General features: G+C 42.9%; 1 protein-coding gene across 1 annotated transcript in view; it reads left to right on the top strand.

Annotated features, from left to right (window-relative positions):
* Positions 1 to 19,911, top strand: part of LOC118570707 (adenylate kinase 9-like) — a 71,506-nt gene that overhangs the window by 37,314 nt on the left and 14,281 nt on the right. Inside the window, exons 9-13 of the mRNA XM_036169365.1 lie at positions 1,339 to 1,413; positions 2,745 to 2,843; positions 7,561 to 7,700; positions 7,780 to 7,960; positions 18,147 to 18,291. Of these exons, the coding sequence (XP_036025258.1) occupies positions 1,339 to 1,413; positions 2,745 to 2,843; positions 7,561 to 7,700; positions 7,780 to 7,960; positions 18,147 to 18,291 (640 nt within the window). The remainder of the gene's footprint in view (positions 1 to 1,338; positions 1,414 to 2,744; positions 2,844 to 7,560; positions 7,701 to 7,779; positions 7,961 to 18,146; positions 18,292 to 19,911) is intronic.

The following is a 19,911-nucleotide window of genomic DNA, read 5'->3' as shown; positions in this document are numbered from 1 at the left end:
ATTCTTAACCACTAAGCCGTCTCTGCAGCCCAGGTCTCTTCCTCACTGTCATGTTATTTTACCCCTACACAGCACCTCTGTGCTTCTTGGGATAATTTGTTTTTCTAAAGTCACTAGGCTGTTTACAGAGACCTCACCAGCCAGAAGAAAAGTTAAAACGGAGCCTATTTTAACTCAGTTTGTCAGGCTGTAAGAGCTAAACCAGCCAGTGATGGCAGGACATTCTCCCTGCAGTACTTGTGAGACCTTTGAATCATACAGCCTTCCAGAAGCCAATACACAATGCCTACTGGTGGTAAAAACCTGCTTTTAGAAAGCTAGCCTTTTTCAGTGTCTGAGGATCTAGTGAGAGGAGACTTAGTTCATGGTTCAAGACATGTATGTGTGCAGTACTTATGTCAAGGAGGAGGGTGGGGAATGAAGAGGATGAAGGGTATGTTTGACTGTCCCTCAGTGGCTGCTGTAAGTCCAATTACTTTGATAATTGTTGAAGGAAATATATTTTTAATTTTAAAAAATGTAGAAATGCTTTAAAACAATTATCAAGATGTTATAATCTACTTAAATGTGGAATAGCAGAGGAGTGTTAGGTAAGAGCCATAAGCCTCACTATGTAATCCTACACAACCATGAAGATGTGATGTTGGCATGATCATGTGAAGATATAGAAGAATGTTAATTATAATGTTTAGTGGGAAAGGAGGCCCCAGAGTTTGACATATATTGTGATCTCAAATATGCAAAAAAGATTCCACAGAATAAAAGATGAATGGGAAACAGGAATAGCTGCCTTTCAGTGCCTGGATTAAAGGTGTTTTTCCTTGTATTCTTCTGTTCTGTAAATTTGCTGTAAAACAAGTGTGCTCAATAGTAATAAAAGGTGCATCATACTGCTTAAATGATGCTATTATCTATATGAAGAAAGTATGATTTAAAATTCAATCAGCTTTCTCTGTGGTTTCAAAAAAAAATAACAAAGCTACAGTTATGTGCTGCAAAATACCCTGAAAACCTTCTGTTTTGGGAAGGACTTTTAAACTTCTGAGGAGAGAAAAAATGAAGGGGGGCAGGGAAGGAGCAGGAGCTGGGGGTGTGATCAGTGAACAAGCAGTTGTCTAGTCTGTCCAAATCCCCAGGACCTCAAACAAATGTTCATGGTAGGAAGGCAGCTCTGCCTTTGCAAAAGACCTGCCCAGTGCTGAAGATGACTCCCATTAGAACCTGCACAAGGTGAATGAATTAGCTCTTAAGATTTCCACTAAGCTATCAAGATCTTCATCTTATATTCACCTCTCTCTATCATCTTGAGTTATCAGATTTCTATTTGGTTCTCTCCAGGAGATAATGGCTGAGCATAATCCCCAGTACCTCATTGAGCTTGATGGGAATAAGGCACCAGAGGACCTCTTCACGGTGAGTGCAGGGTGTAGCCCGTACATCTGGCAGTTGAGTGATTCTGAAATGGTTAGTGTTGTATTTGTTTTGTGAACAGAATTCTGCTTCTAGTGCAGGACCACTCATTTTTGCTTCAACACTTTAAAATTCATCTGTTCATGTTGAAGGCAAAACTACTTTTGAATATAAAATTCTCTATGACCACAGTGTCTCCAAGAAAAGTAAAAACAAATGGCAGATAATATGCACAGGCTGGGAGGCTGAATGTCTCTAGTCATTAAGGGTGTGCCACTTAAAACCAGAATGGGTGCCACTTTACATCCACTGCGATCGCTAAAGATTTTTGTTACAAATGAGATTCTAGGTCTAATACCCAGCACCACAAATCAGTGAATAACACAAAACACAATACCCATTTTTCAAGTCTCCTAAATCTCTGGCATAATGATAAACTCTAGGAAGGCATATGGGAAGGAAGCTGACAATCCGTGAGTGCCTCATACCGTGTCCAATATATTGAAGAAAATAAATATACAAGTGGTGTTTGTGTTATAGTTAGAGATCCACACAGATCATCGGCAAGAGCCCTGTCCTCACCTCCTCCAGCTTTTGTAGTCCTGGGCATTTTACCGTCTGTAACAGCAGAAACTTCAGTATCTGCCTCTCCATCACTGGGCTTTTTCATCTACCTAAAAAGGGCCAGGGTCAGAGGCCAGCATGCCATGGGTTGAAATTTGTCCTCTAAAAATATTTCAAAGATCTAACTCTAGTCTGTGACTGTGACTTGATTTGAACACGAGGTCTTTGAGTACTCATTCCAGTTAAGATAAGGTCATATTTAACTGGAGTGTCTCAGTCCTATGCGGACAGCCTGGGTCAGAGAGGCAGAAGGTAGCAGTGTCACAGCAGAGGGAGAGAGTGGAGTCGTGCACACAGAAACCAAGAAACACCGAAGAGCTGGGGCTGGGACTCCGTCGGTTCCGAGCGTAGCTAGCACAGGAGAAACCCCAGCTTCTGTCCCCTGAACTGCACAAAGTGGGCATGATGCTGTCACCCGGCTCTCAGGAGGTGGAGACAGGCAGTTCAGAACTGCAACATCATCTTCAACTACATATCAAGTCCCAGGAGAGCCTGGGGAACATACAGTGTTGCCTCCAAACAGCAAAATATTGAAAAATATTTTAAAAATTAGCCAAGATCTCCTGTAGTGCATGGCAGCAGGAAAGCCTGGGTGGGTTCCACCCAGAATCTCAGGAGAAGCATGAGCCTGAACCGTGGGCCCATGACTTTTTCGTAAGGCTTGACAGACTCAAGTACAGTGTATTCAAATGTCTGTTCTTTAAATTTAGACAGTTATAGAGCGGCTGAAATACTTGAATCTGAGAAGAGCAGCCGTAATCACCAAGCTGCAGAGCACGGAAGAAGAAATGAACGACATCGTGGACACCGTAAGTTCAACTGGCCTGGTCGAAAGCATGCCTGTTCAATGTCAGCTACGTCCTTAGCATGTATTCCTAAGGCCTAGGGGATAGCGCTCTATAAGGGTACCTTCTTCCAGGAAGAAACTATGGTCTGAGCACAGTATTCTTTGTGACACTAACCACAGCCAAGCAGAGATTTCCAAATAACAAATGCAGGGGGTAACATCAGAGCTGTTTTATACCTCGAGGGGTAAAGGGATGGGGGAAAAGAAGGAAACACAAGTCCACGTTAACATTTTTAGAGCATCGAAGAAAGCAAACCTTCAAAGAACCTCAACTCCACAAGCACTCATTCACCGTCACGCACTGAAGTGACTGCTACGCTGGCGCCGATGGGCAGGGGCTCGATGATGGATAAGAGGCTGGTCAGACAGTAACTGTCAGGTGCTAAGGGCTGAAAGCATTTTCAGTTGGAGGGTTTGGTAACGCAAATAATAGGTTCAGCCTATATTGTTTGCTCCCAGTGTCCGGGAAGAGTCTAACAACCAGCTGAAGATTCTAATTTGAGGGATATTCAATGAATCTAAGCACACTGAGCTGGTTAGTCCATTCCCTTTATTCTTTTAGTCAATTCTATCTGCACAGTTTCTTTTCTGTTCTCATACTTAGCTCCTCCCGGTCCCTCCGGCTCCCGGTCCCTCCCGCGCCCGGTCCCTCCCGCTATTCTCTCTTCATTCTACCGAGTTCTTTCCATCTCCGTCCTCATCTTTGTTCTTCTCATTCAATTCCCCCGGTGCTGTGAGGGAACAAGTGTATATACACAGGCAGTAATTCTTTGGCAAAGCAATGTGAGGCTTGAAGTTTTCAGGGTCACAGAGAGAGGTGATAAGGACCCACACATAAAGCAATGAATGTCAGCTTCCAATTACAACCCAAAAGGGGAGTGACTAAGGGGAGTTCTCTGGTAAGGTCAACTAAAGGCTAAGATCAATTAGGGAATCTAGGAACAGCACCTGGCTGAGGAGGAATAAAAACTTAATTTGCTCAAGAAAGAAGCTTGGCACCTATCACCTGCCTGGCCTTGATGGCAATCTCCTTGGGTCAGTGGGAAGTAACTGCTTTAAGTCATTAACTAGCAAGTGGCTAAAACATCATCCAGGAATGTGAGCAGTAAATCTCTTAAATTAGGGTCTTGAGTAAATAACCTGGGGCTAAGGTAAGAAGTTGAGGATTTAATTGCTAGTGGTTATTTTCTCTCTCTCTTTTTTTCCTTTCAATGAACATTTATTGAGCACCTACTGTGTGCCAGGCACTATGGCTAGGTGCTGGGGATACATCACTGACTAGCACACAGCCCCGGTCCTGGAGGAGCTCACAGTCTATTGGAGGGGAAATGTACATAAACACAGGTTATTTTCTCTTATCTGTTCGTGAAATGAGCTCGTGTTTATCTATGTGCAGTTTGTCCTTGGAAAAAGGTATCTTTGCAGAAATACTTTTATCCGGAGAATGGTCCTGGCCAGATATATGTTAATGAAGAATAAACACAGCTGGGGACAGTTGTCCAATTACCCCAAATGTATAGGGAAAGTTGTGCCCAAGGTTGAGATGCAATCATGAGATCACATGTACATGTAACAAGGAGATGCACGGTAAATGGGGAGACTCATAGCTGTTGTTGCACAAGAAGTTTACAACAAGAGACAGCCAGTTCACTCAAAAGGCAGTAATTCCATAATGCCTTGCATGATGGTTTCCTCTAACAGAACCCTTAGTTCTGATATGTTGACCTTCTGAACTCTAGTTGTCAATGCTGTATACTCTCATGGACTTTTGCTAACAGTGGCTCTCAATAGTTTGATCTATTCTGGGAGGTTTAGCTTAGCTTATGTGCATAGATATTTTAAAATAGTGGAATTGTAAATAGATACCAAAATTGGAACAGGCTAATAGCTGCAGAGGTCATTTTGTTATCCCACACCATGTAACCTGGTGGTCTCAGCCGGTCAGTGCACGTGGAGTCTACAAGCTGTTACTGCAGAGTAAAGGAGGTGAGCACAGAACCTGGGGAAATATCTGTGAGAAATGTTTGTGCTTCCCTTTGACATAAAACACCAGTTGTGAATATATTCATCAAGATAGATTATCTCCATGATCCGAAATAAAGTCCCATGCCCAATTAATTCTGTGAGCTTTGTGGGGCTGCAGAGATGGCTCAGTGGTTACTAGTGCATACTGCTCTTGCAGAGGACTCAGGTTTGGTTGCCAGCACCCACATGGTGGTTCACAACCATCTGTAACTCCAGTTACAGGCAATCTGACCCCTTCTCTGACCGCCTCAGGCACTAGGTGCACATATACATACTCAGGCAAACAGGGAAACAAATAAAATAAAAATAAGTCTCAAAAAATATCTGAGAGGTTTTGCTTTAGCATTATATGTTCTATGAAGGTACTTGGTGAAAGTTGACTGATCTGCAAGCTTCTGTGTGTCTTGAAGGACTATAGATAGACGCTTTTCAACTAAAGGCAGGTGATGTTTCTACAATTACTGCAGAGATATAGCTAAAGCAGTGAGTCTTAGCCCTGACTGTACAGCAGGGGCACAGAGAAAGCTTTTGACACATACTGGTGCCCGGACCACTTTAAACAGAACTTCTGGGGCAAGATCTAGTACTGATTAAGGCCAAACAAAGCTGTATGTGGCATCAAAAGCACACGTAACAAAAGAAAACCTAAAACTTTCCTACACCAAAGACACTGTCGGCAGAGTGAACCCACATGATGGAGGGGATCTCTACAAATCATACATGCAACAAGGGACTGGTGTCCGAATACATGAAAAATGCTCCAATATACAGCAATGAAGAAAGTGGGCAAGGGGACATAGACAATGAGAACATGAAAAAGGGCTAGAGACATAGCTCAATGGTTAAGAGCACCAGCTGTTCTTCCAGAGGACCTAGTTTTAATTCCTAGCACCCACAAGGCAGCTGGGGGATCTGATGCCTCTGGCATCTTAAGGCACATATCCATATGCTCTCACACACACCTACACATCATTTAAAAATAATAAAAATTGAAAGTGTGTCCAGTATTACTAATCATGGGGAACGGACAATCCAAAGGACAGTGATACCCCACTTCATATGCAGAAGAATGTTACCCAGAAATGAGGACATAAAGTGTTAGCAAATGTGGGAGAAATTGTTGGAACTCTTTTGCGTTGTTGCTTGGGATAGTGAATGATCTCAGATTAGGGTTCAAGAGGGACACTGAGAACTACCAGGAACCAAGGAGTTTATTACAAGAGTTATGAGTGCCATGAACGGACAGAAAGAGAGAAAACAGGGTAGTAGGGGCTCTGAGGTAAGTGTAGGCTCCACTGCCAGAGACAGACATCATAGTGGGGGTCTTGAGAGAGTAAATCAGAGCTCACTAGCAAAGGCAGCAGTCTCTTAGACCTTTTGGAGAATAGGGGAGGTGTCAGAGAACAGGGTGATAATAGCCAGCTTCTTGATTGCTAGGAAGGAGGCAGAGAAAGGGCACAGAGAACAGGATGTGTGACCCACACCCCTTTGCCTTGACTCACTTCCCCCAGGTGAGAGGCCCTGGGTCCTGGAAGTCAGTTAGGGACTAAAGACAACTTCTCCGTAGTGCCTGCTAGTGACTTGGAGGGGAAGGCTGCTCTAAGCGCTGTGGCCGCAGCAGGAGCTGGAGTCTAACATAATGTTATATAATATTAAAGATATAAAATGGTGCATCTACTTTTTAAAAATAACTGAATGATTCCTCAGAAAAGGATCCAGTGATTCTCTTTTAGGCATTTCCTCCAAAGAATTGAAAGCAGGAATGCAAACAGATAAGTACATGTAGTCGTGAAAGTTATTCCCCATCACCAAAAGGTGGAAACCTCCAGTGCCCGTCAGTGAGTGAATGGCGGAGCAAAATATGATATATTCACATATGGTGGAATACTATTTGGTCCTAAAAAATAAAAAGCTTAGAGCCAAGTGTGATAATGCATATCTGTAATCCCAGCACTTGGGAGGCAGAGGCAAGCAGATCTCTGTGAGTTCAAGGCCAGCCTAGTCTCAATAGCAAGTTCATCCAGAGCTACATAGTGAGACTCAGTCTTAAAAAACAAACAAACAAACACAAAACACAACAAAAAAACAACCAAACAAACAACAACAGGAAACAGCTTACACTAAGATTCATTCATTGACTAAGAGTCTGGTACATTTTAAAAGTTTATCAATAAGGTATTTTTCAGGTTCTGACTTTTGAAGTAGATGATAGAAAATTCCCTGTTACATTTATTACCACATGAGAGAAAAATATCTGTAAAATTTAAGTAAGAATTTTTTAAAGAATTGAAAACTGGTCAAGAGAAATAGCTAAAATGGTAAAGGCACATGTCACCAAACCTGGAACCCACTAGTGGAAGGAGAGAGCTGATGCCACCACATTCCCTATGCTACGCACACACACACACACACACACACACACACAGAGACACGCACACACACATACATATATGCATGCATACATGCACGCACCCATAGATTTTTAAAGAAATTAAAACTAATCTTATTAAAACCTGGATGAGTACAGAACGCTGTAACTGACCGCAAAAGCCACACGTGCGTTCTAAATTGCTCCCGAAACAGTTAAGTACTATCAAGTCAGTGTGAACCATTTGGAGGCTCTGGTTCTGAAGGGCGGTGTTTGTGATCCGCAGGAAGAGCTGTTCCGGACACTCGCGGCGTACAAACTCATCGCCCCGCGGTACAGGTGGTACCGCAGCAAGTGGGGGCGTTCCTGCCCCGTGGCCTTAAAGGACGGGAACATCTACTCCGGATCGGCCGATCTTTCTGTGAGGTCAGTAAGCTTCCCAGAGCCTCGCTTTCCAGCCTGTCCGGGATGTTTCCAGTTGTTTACTCTTACGGTGTGTTTTAAGTTTTCTAGGTAAAATGTACTGCCTTTCTTCTGAAGAAACATTAAAACTGTTCTCACTGAACCCCCGTCCTTGCCTTCTGCCGCCCATGCCGCTTCCGCCGTGTAAAATCTTTGTATTTGGGCCTCGCAGCTCGGGGAGAACGACGCTGTGCAACTTGGTGGCAGAGCACTTCAAAGGGAAGGTAACTGTTTGCCCTCTGTTTGAATGGTGGAATTGCAGCTGAACTCGGTACTTGCACTGGGGGTGCCGTGGGGAAGGCATCTCCCCACCGTCACAGGCCCTTCTACACTTCCAAGCTTCCCACTGCCCCGTGTCTCAGCCACCATCTCCCGGTCACACTCCTGCTCTCTCTCGCTAGCCAGTTTCACACCTATACTCCTTCTTGATGATTTCAATATCCGCAAATCCTGTCCTCACACCATCCTCTCCTCCTCCGCGATCCCGTTCTCCACTCTAAAATGTAAAGACATTATATATTTAGCAGTAAAGGCAGCTAGAAGCAGGCAGGTTTGGAATATAACTAAAGGCAAAGCCAAGAGGTTTCATAAGGGTTGGAACATAGAGAAATTAGTGAAATTAGTGTGTGTAGTGTGCTCCCCGTGAAGGAAAGCCTGGCCAACAGAGGATGTGGTCAGAGAAACCGTGAGAGTTCTGGAAGCATTCAAAATGCACAGGGCTTTGAAATATTGTCTACTTGTTTTTAACTTTTTTATTATGAAATATGAAAACTGAACAGAGAAGAGAAACTAAAGGAGTTATAAACTAAATCCCCATATCTCCAACCACCCAGTGTTAATACAGACTATTCTCAGCACCCCGAAAGCATTCTCCACGCTTCTTCCAAGTGCCAGCCCCCACCCACCCCACCAGGTAACTACTGTAGCTCATACTCTTATGGTCTTGTGATGGAGGTACACAGTAAGTGCCTTAGCTTAGTTTGAGGTGGTTTTCTGAACTTTATGGACTTAGTTCACGTCCTTTATGCCTGGTCTCTGGTCTCTTTTACCTGACCCTATGGTAGTAATTGTCACCCATGTTACTATATGTAGAGTTCATCCATTTTGTTTTAGTTTTATTCTGTTGATTGAATATAGTTTAGAAACATTTGAATGTCCAGAAAGAAAATTTGGGCTGATTTCAGATAAATGAATTCTGAAAAATTCCCATAAACATTCTTGTATGAGTCTTTTGCACACATGTACATATTCGTGCTCTGGAAATCTCTCTAGTAGGACTGTTGCTGGGACTTAAGAGTATGCATATATGTTCTTCCAACTTGTATAGATAATCCCAAGCCAGCTCCGGCTGATTATCTAGCTACTGTTCCTTATCCTCACCAACGCTTGTTTTGGGGGTCTTCCTAATTTTAAGCACTCCAGTGTGTCTGGTAATATCTCATTTACCTAATGACTTGGCAACATTTTCATATTTATTGGACATTCATATATTGTCTTTTTGAAGGGGTGTCCATCTATCTTGTCTGTTTTTATTGTATTTCTTGTATTTTAGTAGTGTCTTAGAGTGTTCACGTTTCTATATCATTTTGTTACGTAAACAGCATGGAGATTTTCTATCATTTTGTGGTGACTATGTCCCCCTTTCATCTCCAATTTTATTACATTGACTCCTCCATCTTTCTTTTTCTTTATTAGACTAAGAATTTTCGACCTTGTTTATTTTTGCAAAGAACCAAAATTTTGTTTCATTGCTTCTTTATATCTTTCTTTAGTCTCTATTTCATTTAATTTCACCCTAACCTTTGTTAGTGCTTTTGGGTTGGCTTGTCATTTTCCTGAAGCCATGAGGTGCATCATTAAGTTATTTATTTAAGAGCTATCTGACTTTTTTTAATCTAAGCACTCACAGCTACAAACTTCCCTCTTAGAGCTGGCATTGCTAAATCCCCAAAAGTACTCAGTTGTGTTTCCATTTACATTTACATTCCAGGAGTTGTTTAATCTCCCAGTTTTCTTCAATGACTCTGGCTGTTCAAGAGTATATTGTCTGGTGGGCTGGACAGAGAGCTCTGTAGTGACGAGTGCCTGCTGTTCTTCTAGAGAACAAAGGTTCAGTTTCCAGCATTGTACCAGGTGGCTCGGGGTGGCCTGCAATTCCAGCTCCGCGGAACCAGTGCCTTCTTTGGGTCGTCACATATGTGTCATACACAGAGGCACACACACACACACTCCTCTTCCCTGGCTTCCATTCTGGTCTCTCCAGACTCGCTCTTAGTACCCCTGCAGCATGCTCATAGGGTGTCCATATGGGTGTCCATCTATCACTTTAGCAGAGGATCACAGAGGAATGGAGATGGACTAGAAAGAAAGGCTAAAAGGGTCCACTAGAAAAAACTAGGGGGACCCTGGGTCTCCACCAAGAGGCCAAGTCACAAGGATGGAGGGAGGCTTGGAGAAGGGGCTCCTATGAGCATGCTGCAGGGGGACAAAGTCTGGAGAGACAGAATGGAAGCCAGGGAAGAGGAGAGGTCTCCTACCTAGTGTGTGGCTGTGGGTTCCTGGTAGAGAGTGCTTCTGGGGAGTCAACAAAGTCACAGAGTAATGGAGACGGGCTAGAAGCAAAGACTGAAGGGGACCCTGGGTCCACACCAAGAGGCTGTCCCTTTTTTTTTCCCATATTGTGTTTGAATGTTGCATTTACTTGACCTCATCCTCAATCCCAAATATTCTGCATCTTATTGTCCCATTCTATTGGATACACTTTTGACATTTGTTCATTTTTTAAAAAAAAAAAATAAGAATCATTGAGTTTTTCATTCCCAACATTTCCTTTTAATTCCCCAAAGGCTCAGGCTCTGCTGAATGTCTTCTCTCTGCTACTGACCTTTCATCCATGTTTCTGATGCTCTCATCCACACACAGACTTTCTCGTGTGTCATCTGTGTCCTTTCCAGGCCTGGGATTGACTTTCTTACTTCAATATTCTGCTTTCCTGTATATTCTCTTAGGTCATTGGTCATTTCTATAAGTAAACTTTTAAGCCTTGACAAAGCATTTTGCTCGTCTTGGCACGTTTGAGCTTGGGAAGCTGGGTCTTTTAAAGGCGTTAGATTACCTTGCTCCTTCGTGTTTCCTTTTTTTCTGGTGTCCATCATCTGTCGGTGTGGAGATCTTTTCCCATTTTATTTCTCGAGGTTTAATCTCCCGTGCGACTCATACAGGAGACAGCAAACTCCTAAAACAATAAACCAAACAAGATAAAGAAATACACTTAAAATTAATTAAAGCCTGCTAATGCACCACAAAGTTAACACAGAAATGAAAATGGAAAAAAGATAATGTTAAGAATTATCTAAGAAAACGAAGTGTACGAGGTAAATGCAGCATACATGGAAAGAGAAAAAAAACAAAGGGGAAGCAGATTAAATAAAAGAGGGAAAAGAGCCTTATGAAGAGGGTAGGAAGAGATCGTCCAATAATAAAATAAAAATGGAGGACAACAAATATAAATAAATAAGTTTATAAAAACAAGACAATGATCAAACCCTGCTGAAAGCATAGTTTTTAAAACATGTGTCCGAGTGGCAGTTTTTGAGGTCCTCAGAATTGGAATCTGCCAAGGATATGGGGAGAGAAGGGCCAGTTATCTTGTGGAGCCGTCTTTCCTACAATCTATGCTGCTTCTCAGCCTGTGCTGGTAGGAGTCCTGTGTCCCCCAGAGCCCGCCTTTTTTCAATAGCTTCCCTCCCCAGCACACTGCCCTCTCCTGGTCACACTAAGGATCGCAGCTTGGGCTCCTCTAGGAATCACCCCAGTGGCGAGCACCCTTGACAGGCTTCTGTTCTGGCCAGGGGTGCCACTCAGCTCCACTGCGCATTGGGAAAGTAGCTACAGAACTGAATCCGAATAGGCAGATCTGTCTCCATATTTTCAAAGCCCATTACCACTGTCATCATGCTGGAGGGCTACAGCTGTGGATATAAAAATAGTCCTCCGGAGCCGAGTTCTGGGTCTCTTGGGCAGATAGTTATCACTGAAGATATCTAGATCTGAAAGGCAGTTGTTCAAGCTCCAGGGGTCGGTCCATCCACAGACGGCGGGTTCAGGCATAGTAAATTCCAAAGTTAGTCTTGGTTGAGCAGGCAGCTGCTTGAGACTGCACTCTCAGCTACTCTGTGTCTGGCCCTCCTGAATTCCAGGACTGTTTCTCACAGTTTTCTCTCACCCTGGAGCTGGAGCCAGTTGAATTCAGGGTCTGGCTTGTGACTGTTCCGTGTCCTGGGATTCCCCGACACCCAGGTTGGCTAGGTTTTAACAGTAGAGGCACACTCAAGATGGTACCTGGCCACAGCCATCCAAGTCTCAGAGAATGACCAGAGGATTCCTCTCCACTGCTGACCTGTCCCCCTGTGGGAATTGCCGTCACACCAGAATGTGCCACTGGGTTGGAGGCCTGTAAGGATGGTGGGCTTCAGACTGCCTGTGCTTGTCCACCGCGGCCACCTGGCTAACTGTTCTTGGGTTCTGTGGCTTCTTCTCACTGTGCTGCTCTTCTGTTTCTTTGCCCTTTTCAACTGTTCTGTGACCCCTCTGTGAGTCGCCAGCCCCTTCCTCTCTCTCCCTTTGGGATGGAGTCTGATCTTCTCCTGACTCTCCTTCACCACGTCACATGCAGTCAGCTTCTAACCTACCATTCTACCAGGGCGTCCAACTCAATTCATTCAAAGCAAATTCTCCTACATGAGAGAAGAAAAGGAGGTACCATGTTCTGAAGGGAGGCACATTGTCTTAGTCAGTCAGTGGTCTATTGCTGTGAAGAGACACCCTGACCACACCCTTATAAAAGAAACCATTTCATTGGGGCTGGCTTACAGTTTCAGAGGATTAGTCTGATGTCATCATGGCAGGGAGCATGGTGGCATGTAGGCAGACATAGTGCTGGACAGGTAGATGAGAGTTCTATATCCAGATCCATCCACAGCAGCAGAAGAGAGTCTGGGCCTGTGACACACTTCCTCTAACAAGGCCACACCCCTCCCACACCTCCTGATCCTTTCAAATAGTGTCACTCCCCGGTGACCAAGCATGCAAATCTATGAGCCTGTGGGGCACACTCCTATTCAAAGCACCACACAGATCAAAAGCTGTGTGGCATCTTTTAAACCATCACATGTGCCAGGCAAAGGAGTATCATTTTAAAATGTGAACAGATCAATCACGATCAGAAGTAGCCTCAGTGTGAAAAAATAGCAAATGAGCAATGCATAAAAATAGCCATTAAACACTAGAAAAAAAGGATATCACAACCCTGATAAGCACAGATGCTAAGATACAAAAGATATGTCATATTAATATCATCATTGGATTTTAAAGATCATTATTATATGAAAGCAAAAGGGGACTAGTTGGATCAGGGAGGGGTCAGGAGAGGGGAAGGGACGGTAAAGAGTGACAGGGCAAACATGTATGGAAAATCACAATGAAACCCATTAGTATGTATAATTGGTATATATATGCTAATAAAAACAGAAGAAAAAAGAAAATACTGCTGTTAACACCAAACATCAGCGTGCGGCTAAGACAGGAAAAACCAGTCTTGTACTGGTGAGAAGAATGCAACCATTAGTCACTGGAGATACAGCCTAAAATCCATGCCCAGCCTCGGAATTGGGAATCTAGTTTACAAATTTTCCCAAGGAAACTATCGTGGGGCTGGAGATGAGCTTCGGCAGTTAAGAGAACTGACTGTTCTTCCAGAAGACCTGAGTTCAACTTCCAGCACCCACATGGTGGCTCAAAAACATCTGGAATTCCAGTTTCAGAGAATCTAAAACTGCACTAAACATACACATAATGCACAGACACACATGTAGGCAAAACACTCATACCTATAAAATAAAAGATAAAAAAATTTAGAAAAAAGACTATCATTCAAAGATAGACTGATAGTGGTATTGATCATAGCTGAGCTTCTACCTAAATACTTATTTTTAAAAACATCTGTATCAAAGGACTGGGGGGATGTTTCATTCAGTGAAATGCTGGACACAACAAACACACAAACCCAAATTTGGATCTTCAGCACCCATGTAAAAAGCCAGGTATGACAGCATATCTGTAATCTCAGTAATGCAGAGGCAGAGCCAAGCAAACCCTGGGGCTCACTGGCCTGCCCAGGTCTATCCAAATCAGTAAGCCTTGGCTTCAGTGAGAGAACCTGTCTCAAAAATGACGTGGACAGACAATAAAAAGGACACATTGACCTCTGTGCTCCACACACACAGTCGCACACAATGCAGGAGCACACACACATACATGTGTGCACATCCACATAGCTCATACACATGTATACAACACACATACACACCCAAAATCTGTACTGAATATATATGATTCATGCTCTAATTATTATGTTATGATATATTCATCTAATACAATTCTGTGCACCCATTAAAATATGATTTAGAAATAGGTGTTTTGTCACAGAATAAAGCAGTACAGTAAAATGAAGGAAAGGAGAAATGTAATTTGAGGATCTGGAAGTAATACTTACAGTTAAAAGGCATATATGAAGCTATTTCTAAGATCCACTAACTCATTAGTAAGTCTAATCTACCTCATAGGATTTAACCACTAGAATGTACTGAGAAATTTACCCAATCTTTGAAACAGGCAAAAGTTGAAGATATGCTTATACGGAAAAGATAAGCACCACGGGTAGCAGGTCATTCAGAGAGAGTACCAGGAGAAGATAAGGCGATGGGTAAATTTGGAATTGGGAGGTGTTACACAATCCTAATTAGTCTTAATAATAAAAACCTGGAGTCAGATATGGGGTGAATGTTGAAAGATCAGAGAGACAAAGGGAGCAAGCCACAGCCACTTCTTACCTCACCAAATCCTCAGCCTGAAAGAGGGGGCCAAGCTCCTGTCTGCACCTGCCTTCTGTTCCTCTCTCCACCCAGCCTTTTCACTTTTGGTTTCCTCCTCCATAGTGCTGTGCCTCCCAAGTACTGGGATCAAAGGCATGTGCCTCCCAAGTACTGGGATCAAAGGCATGAGATCCCAAGTGCTGGGATTTAAGGTGTGCGCCACCACTGCCTGGCCCCTTAGCTTTGCCCTCTGATCTCCAGGCAAGCTTATTTGTTAGAGCACAAACAAAACATCACCACTGGGAGGTCTTGCACAAGCTGTCTTATGCCAGGCTGACAAGTGTGACATGTGATATACCATTTCCAGAGAAGAAATGGGACAAAGTGAGCAGAAAGCCATCACACAATTGGACAGAGTCAAGTCATAAAGCTAACCGAACAATGCTGCACGAGGGGAACACAGGGTATCTCAAGAACATCAGAGAGCAACCACACACAGCAGCAACCTTGGAACTGCCAGCCTCATACAATGGGAGGACTTGAGCTCTCAGGATCCCAAGCTACAGCTCCCCAAGGCCCCGGGGCCAGACCACTACCAGCTCTGCCAAGCCTACTTCTGGTTTTAGATAAGGCATTAGGTTCCTTCTCCATACATCAGGGTCTCTGGAAAAGACTTGGGTCAGCCCACCACTCAACAAAGAAGAGACTGAAATTTTTCAGTGATTAGGAAAATCTACATTTAAATTACAGTGAGAAGTATCTTCATATCCACTTGGATGGCTAAAATTAAAAAGATTCATGAAGCCATGTAAGTGTTAGCAAGGCTGCTGAGAAAACACAACTTCCTTGTTTTTTAAAGTCAAATATAATTCCTCTAAGGAATGAGAACATCTACAAAGAGATTCTATAGAAATGTTGATTGCTGCTTTATCTCTGAGATCCCAGGCCTAGACACAACCCAACCCTTCAGGAGGTGAATTAACATAGCCTGGGGAGGCTGGCTCCCAGAACTGCTCCAGAGTGGAATATAGAGTGCCTCAGAGTAGCTGGACTTCAGGAAAAACTTCTTATCCATCTGCAGACTATAAACTTTTTCTATCTTCTGATGGTAACTTTCTCTTTTACTTCATCTTAAAAAATCCTCTCTCTGAAAATCTCTGTCTCCAGATAGTTACATTCCACATCGTTACACTCTTCGTACATTATCCACCCAGCCACATGCCTCTTTTGCAGTTACATCTCTTTTCTACACGGCTTTGTCTTCAAATCTCCACACAACCACAGCTACACTTCTCATTCACACAACTCTCACCACACAGCACTTTATACAGTTCCGCAGCTCCTCTACATAGCAGCAGCTCCTTCACATCGCTCTGTCTCTCTCTTGCACACACACACACACACACACACACACACACACACACACACACTTCAACAGCCAACTCTGGACAATTATATGTTACGTTTTCCAGGTCCGACCCATTCTTGTAACACATGATAAGTCACACAGTTTTTCTCAGGCTAGGGAGGTCACATTGACCAGCCAGTGAGTAACACTTGGCTATGCATGTAGCTCTTTCCCAGACAGAAAGTGACATTGAAATTCAGGACTGTGAGTCCTGTAACATAAACTGAAGCTGGGCCTACATGCAGAAAGCCAATTGCTGCAGGAAAGTTATGTCTTAGTGTTCTCAGCCTGACTTTGGTTTAACAGACACTTGGGGACTTGTCCTCAAGCATTCTCTGCAGAAGCAGCTAGTCTGTTCTGAATTTGTTCTGAAGTCTAAAATTAGCTGTCTTTGTGACCAAGAATACTGTTACTTTCCTGTGTTAATTATGAAAAATATCCTAGTATGATTTCTATTCATCAGAATTACACAGCTTGAGCAGAGATCATCTTCCCAACCATCCACAGCTATGTGTGTACCCAAAGATGGAATGTTTTCTCGAGATAAACACACAAGCAGTGGGGAAAATAGCCATAGCAATTCCTAGGGAAGGGATGTAGAGGCACACGAACGAATAGAGACAGGAAGGAGCAACTGGTCCTTTACAGTCAGTGTCCCCACAGCTTTGCCAGGTGGGGCTCCCCATCGGAGTGTCATCATCTTCCAGGTTCACTGCTGAACACTCCCATGGCCCTAGGCAGGGAATGGATGAAAAATCAGTGTATTTGTGATAGAATAGTGCTGAGCAATGAAAAGATAAACTGATGAGTCACAAAAGCATTCTCCTAAGGGGAGGGAGCTTGAAAACGATCACGTTCTGTGTAATTTAGAAGAAATTCTGGAAAAGATGCCACTGAGCACAGAGTGTGTCAAGGACTAGGAATGAGAGCTGGGGACAAAGAAAGGACAGGGAAGGAACTGACAGTAAAAGAGAAAAACAATTCTGGGGCTAATGTGGAAGTTCTGTGTTGATTTGGGTTGTATGTATATAATTGCAAAAGTTCTTGAAGTTATTAAAATGGATGCTTTTTACTATATTATAAATTAGACATATGAAGTTGACTTGATATGTATGTCTTAATTAAGCCAAAAATGTGTATGCAACCTGAATATATACACAGCTTATATTTATATATCTTTATATATATTTATATACTTTATATAAAAATATGACTGATTCCTATGAATGAATGACCTTAAATATTGGTGAATTTGGGGCTGGAGAGATACCACTGTAGTTAAGAGCACTGGCTTCTCTTCCAAAAACCCAGATTCAGTCCCCAGCACTCACATAGCAACTCTCAAGCAACTGTAACTCCACTCTCATGGCATCTAACATCCTCTTCTGGTCTCTGAGGGCACTGCATGCATGTATTACACAGACATATGTGAAGGCAAATCACCTACACATATCAAAAGACAATAAGGGGACCAGAGCAATGACTTAGGGGGTCAGAGCACTCACTGTATTTGCAGAGGACCCAGGTTTGGTTCCCAGCACCTGCATGGTGGCACACAACCATCCGCAACTCCAGTTTCAGGGCATATAATGACCTCTTCTGACTCCTGAGGCACCAACCACACACATAGTACATATATGTGCATGTAGTCAAAATACTCAATACACATAAAATAAATAAATTTTTTTTAAAGCCAAGACTAGGTGACTAGAGAAAGGACTTGGTGGTGAAGAACAGAACTTGCTCTTCCAGAGGATCCAAATTCAGTTCCCAGCACCCATAGCAGGTGGCTTCCAGCCACCTGTAACTCCAGCCCCAGGGGGAGCTGACCCCCCTTGCCTCTGCAGGTACCTGTACTAGTGTGCACCTACCTGGCCACCCATCCCCCACAGACATAGACATAGCTAAAAATAATACAAATAAATTTTTAAAAATTAAAAACAAAACAGATTTTTTAAATCAGTGGATTCTGTATATAATTTCAAAGATGCCTCAAGTAGTATCTGCTTTTGGAAGACAGGTAAGTATGTAGATAGGTAGGTAGATAGACAGACAGACAGATAGGTGGGAAATGTGCTTTAGATTCACAGTACCTTGTGATTACACTAATTTTATTAAATATTTCTGTAGGTAGTTGACTATGCTGAAATTGTTCAGCCACGTTTTGATGAAGCCCGTGAAAAACTAATTAAAGACACTATAAAAGAAGTCACCAACACAGCCATCAAAAGCGTGAAAGAGAGGCTGCTGATGGAGCTGAAATCCAGGAAGCAAGGTGGCACGTTGTCCTATTTCTGAGGCTGTGTCTGGTGAATGGTTGGCCTGGCGGGTTGAGGACGGCAATGTCAGTTTGTCCGTCTTAGTGTCCTTACTGTCTGTCTGCACCTTAGTCTCTCGGTGAATGGTTGAAGGAAGGAAAAGAAACTGACTCATAACCCCAAACTTCATTTCTATAACTCTAAGGAAAGGTCCTGGTAAATGTGGGTGTTTATAGAGACTGTATTTCTTCATGGGTCTGCTCACTGAGCAGAGGCTAAACCACGTTTATGACGTTAGCCATGCTGGCAGTTAAAACGAGCCTTCACCAGACTGCTGGGATGTTTGCTGCTTTAGACATGGTGCCAGCCTCGATAGAACTAAACCTTCTATTCAGAAATACCAAATTCAGTGACACTAGTGGAATTTTGAGTGATGAATAACCACAACTCTCTAATTTTACCGATGGCAGTTAAATGACTCTAACGCTAACTCAGTGATCTCGCCAAGGACTCCTTTCCAAAGCCAGCTCCTGACCAGTCAGTCACTCACTGCTGGTTGTGATATTTTAGGATAAGCTCCAAAGTGACCTTTATTTATTTGTTTTTCTTTAGGAAAATGAGAGTTCTAATTTTATGACTATTTTTGTAATTCATAGAGGGATTAGGTAGAATTCATATCTGTAATTGTCAGCTTTTCTTATATACATGCACACATTCATATACATGTACACATGCACAAACATATACATACATGTATACATCTGGCCTGGAACTACATAAGGCAGGCTGATCATCAGCTTGCTCCTTCAGCCCTCCTCTGCCTGGTGAGTGCTAGGGTCACATAATGTGAGCTGCTGTGCCTGGTGAGTGCTAGCTAGGGTCACATGTGTGAGCCACTGTGCCTGTTGTGACAGAATAGCCCTGATTCAGTACTGCCTATACACTGTGTGAGATCTTTTTCATATTTAAAGATCTGGATCCAAAATTTGAGATCAGCTCCAACAATTTTAGACTAGATTCAATTGCTGCTGTTAAATTTCATGGAGCCTCTGAGAGCACAGTATTACACCATAAGGCTTTTGTGTGTGTCAGTTCCAATATGCTTTTCCTGATAAAACATATATCATTACAAAAATAATAATACCTAGTGTTTACTGAGCATTTACTACCCAATGCATATAAGACCTATGTAATCCTCATACATCTTTACCTTTGATTTCAGTGGATAAAGAAACTTAGTCCAAAGGAAGGCAGTGGAAGTTGCCCACAGATGGCAGCTAGTGAGTCCCTGAGATCACTTCACTGTCTGGGGCTGGAATTCCATGTGGCTGCAAACAGTCTGACGTGGGTGCCAGAAACCAAACTCAAGTCACAGAGGGGCCTCAGGTGCTCTCAGCCTCTGAGTGCCCACCCCACTTAGTATAATTTAAAGGATCTCCCGGGTGTTTCTCCCTGAGAATGTTTTTATCTTGTCGGCATCTAGCAAGACTTCAACGATTTTCATGCTTCGACCTGTTTGTTTGATCAACAACACTCTACTCCAACATCAAGTTCTTTTTGAATTTTTAAATTACATCTTACTTAGTCATGGTATATTAAAACTATTTAAAATTTTGTTTACTGAGAACCTTTCCTCA

The sequence above is a fragment of the Onychomys torridus genome, chromosome 19 (assembly GCF_903995425.1).
Source record: "Onychomys torridus chromosome 19, mOncTor1.1, whole genome shotgun sequence".
Lineage (NCBI taxonomy): Eukaryota > Metazoa > Chordata > Mammalia > Rodentia > Cricetidae > Onychomys > Onychomys torridus.
Note: the sequence above shows the minus strand (reverse complement) of the source record. Positions and strands in the feature narration are given on the sequence as shown.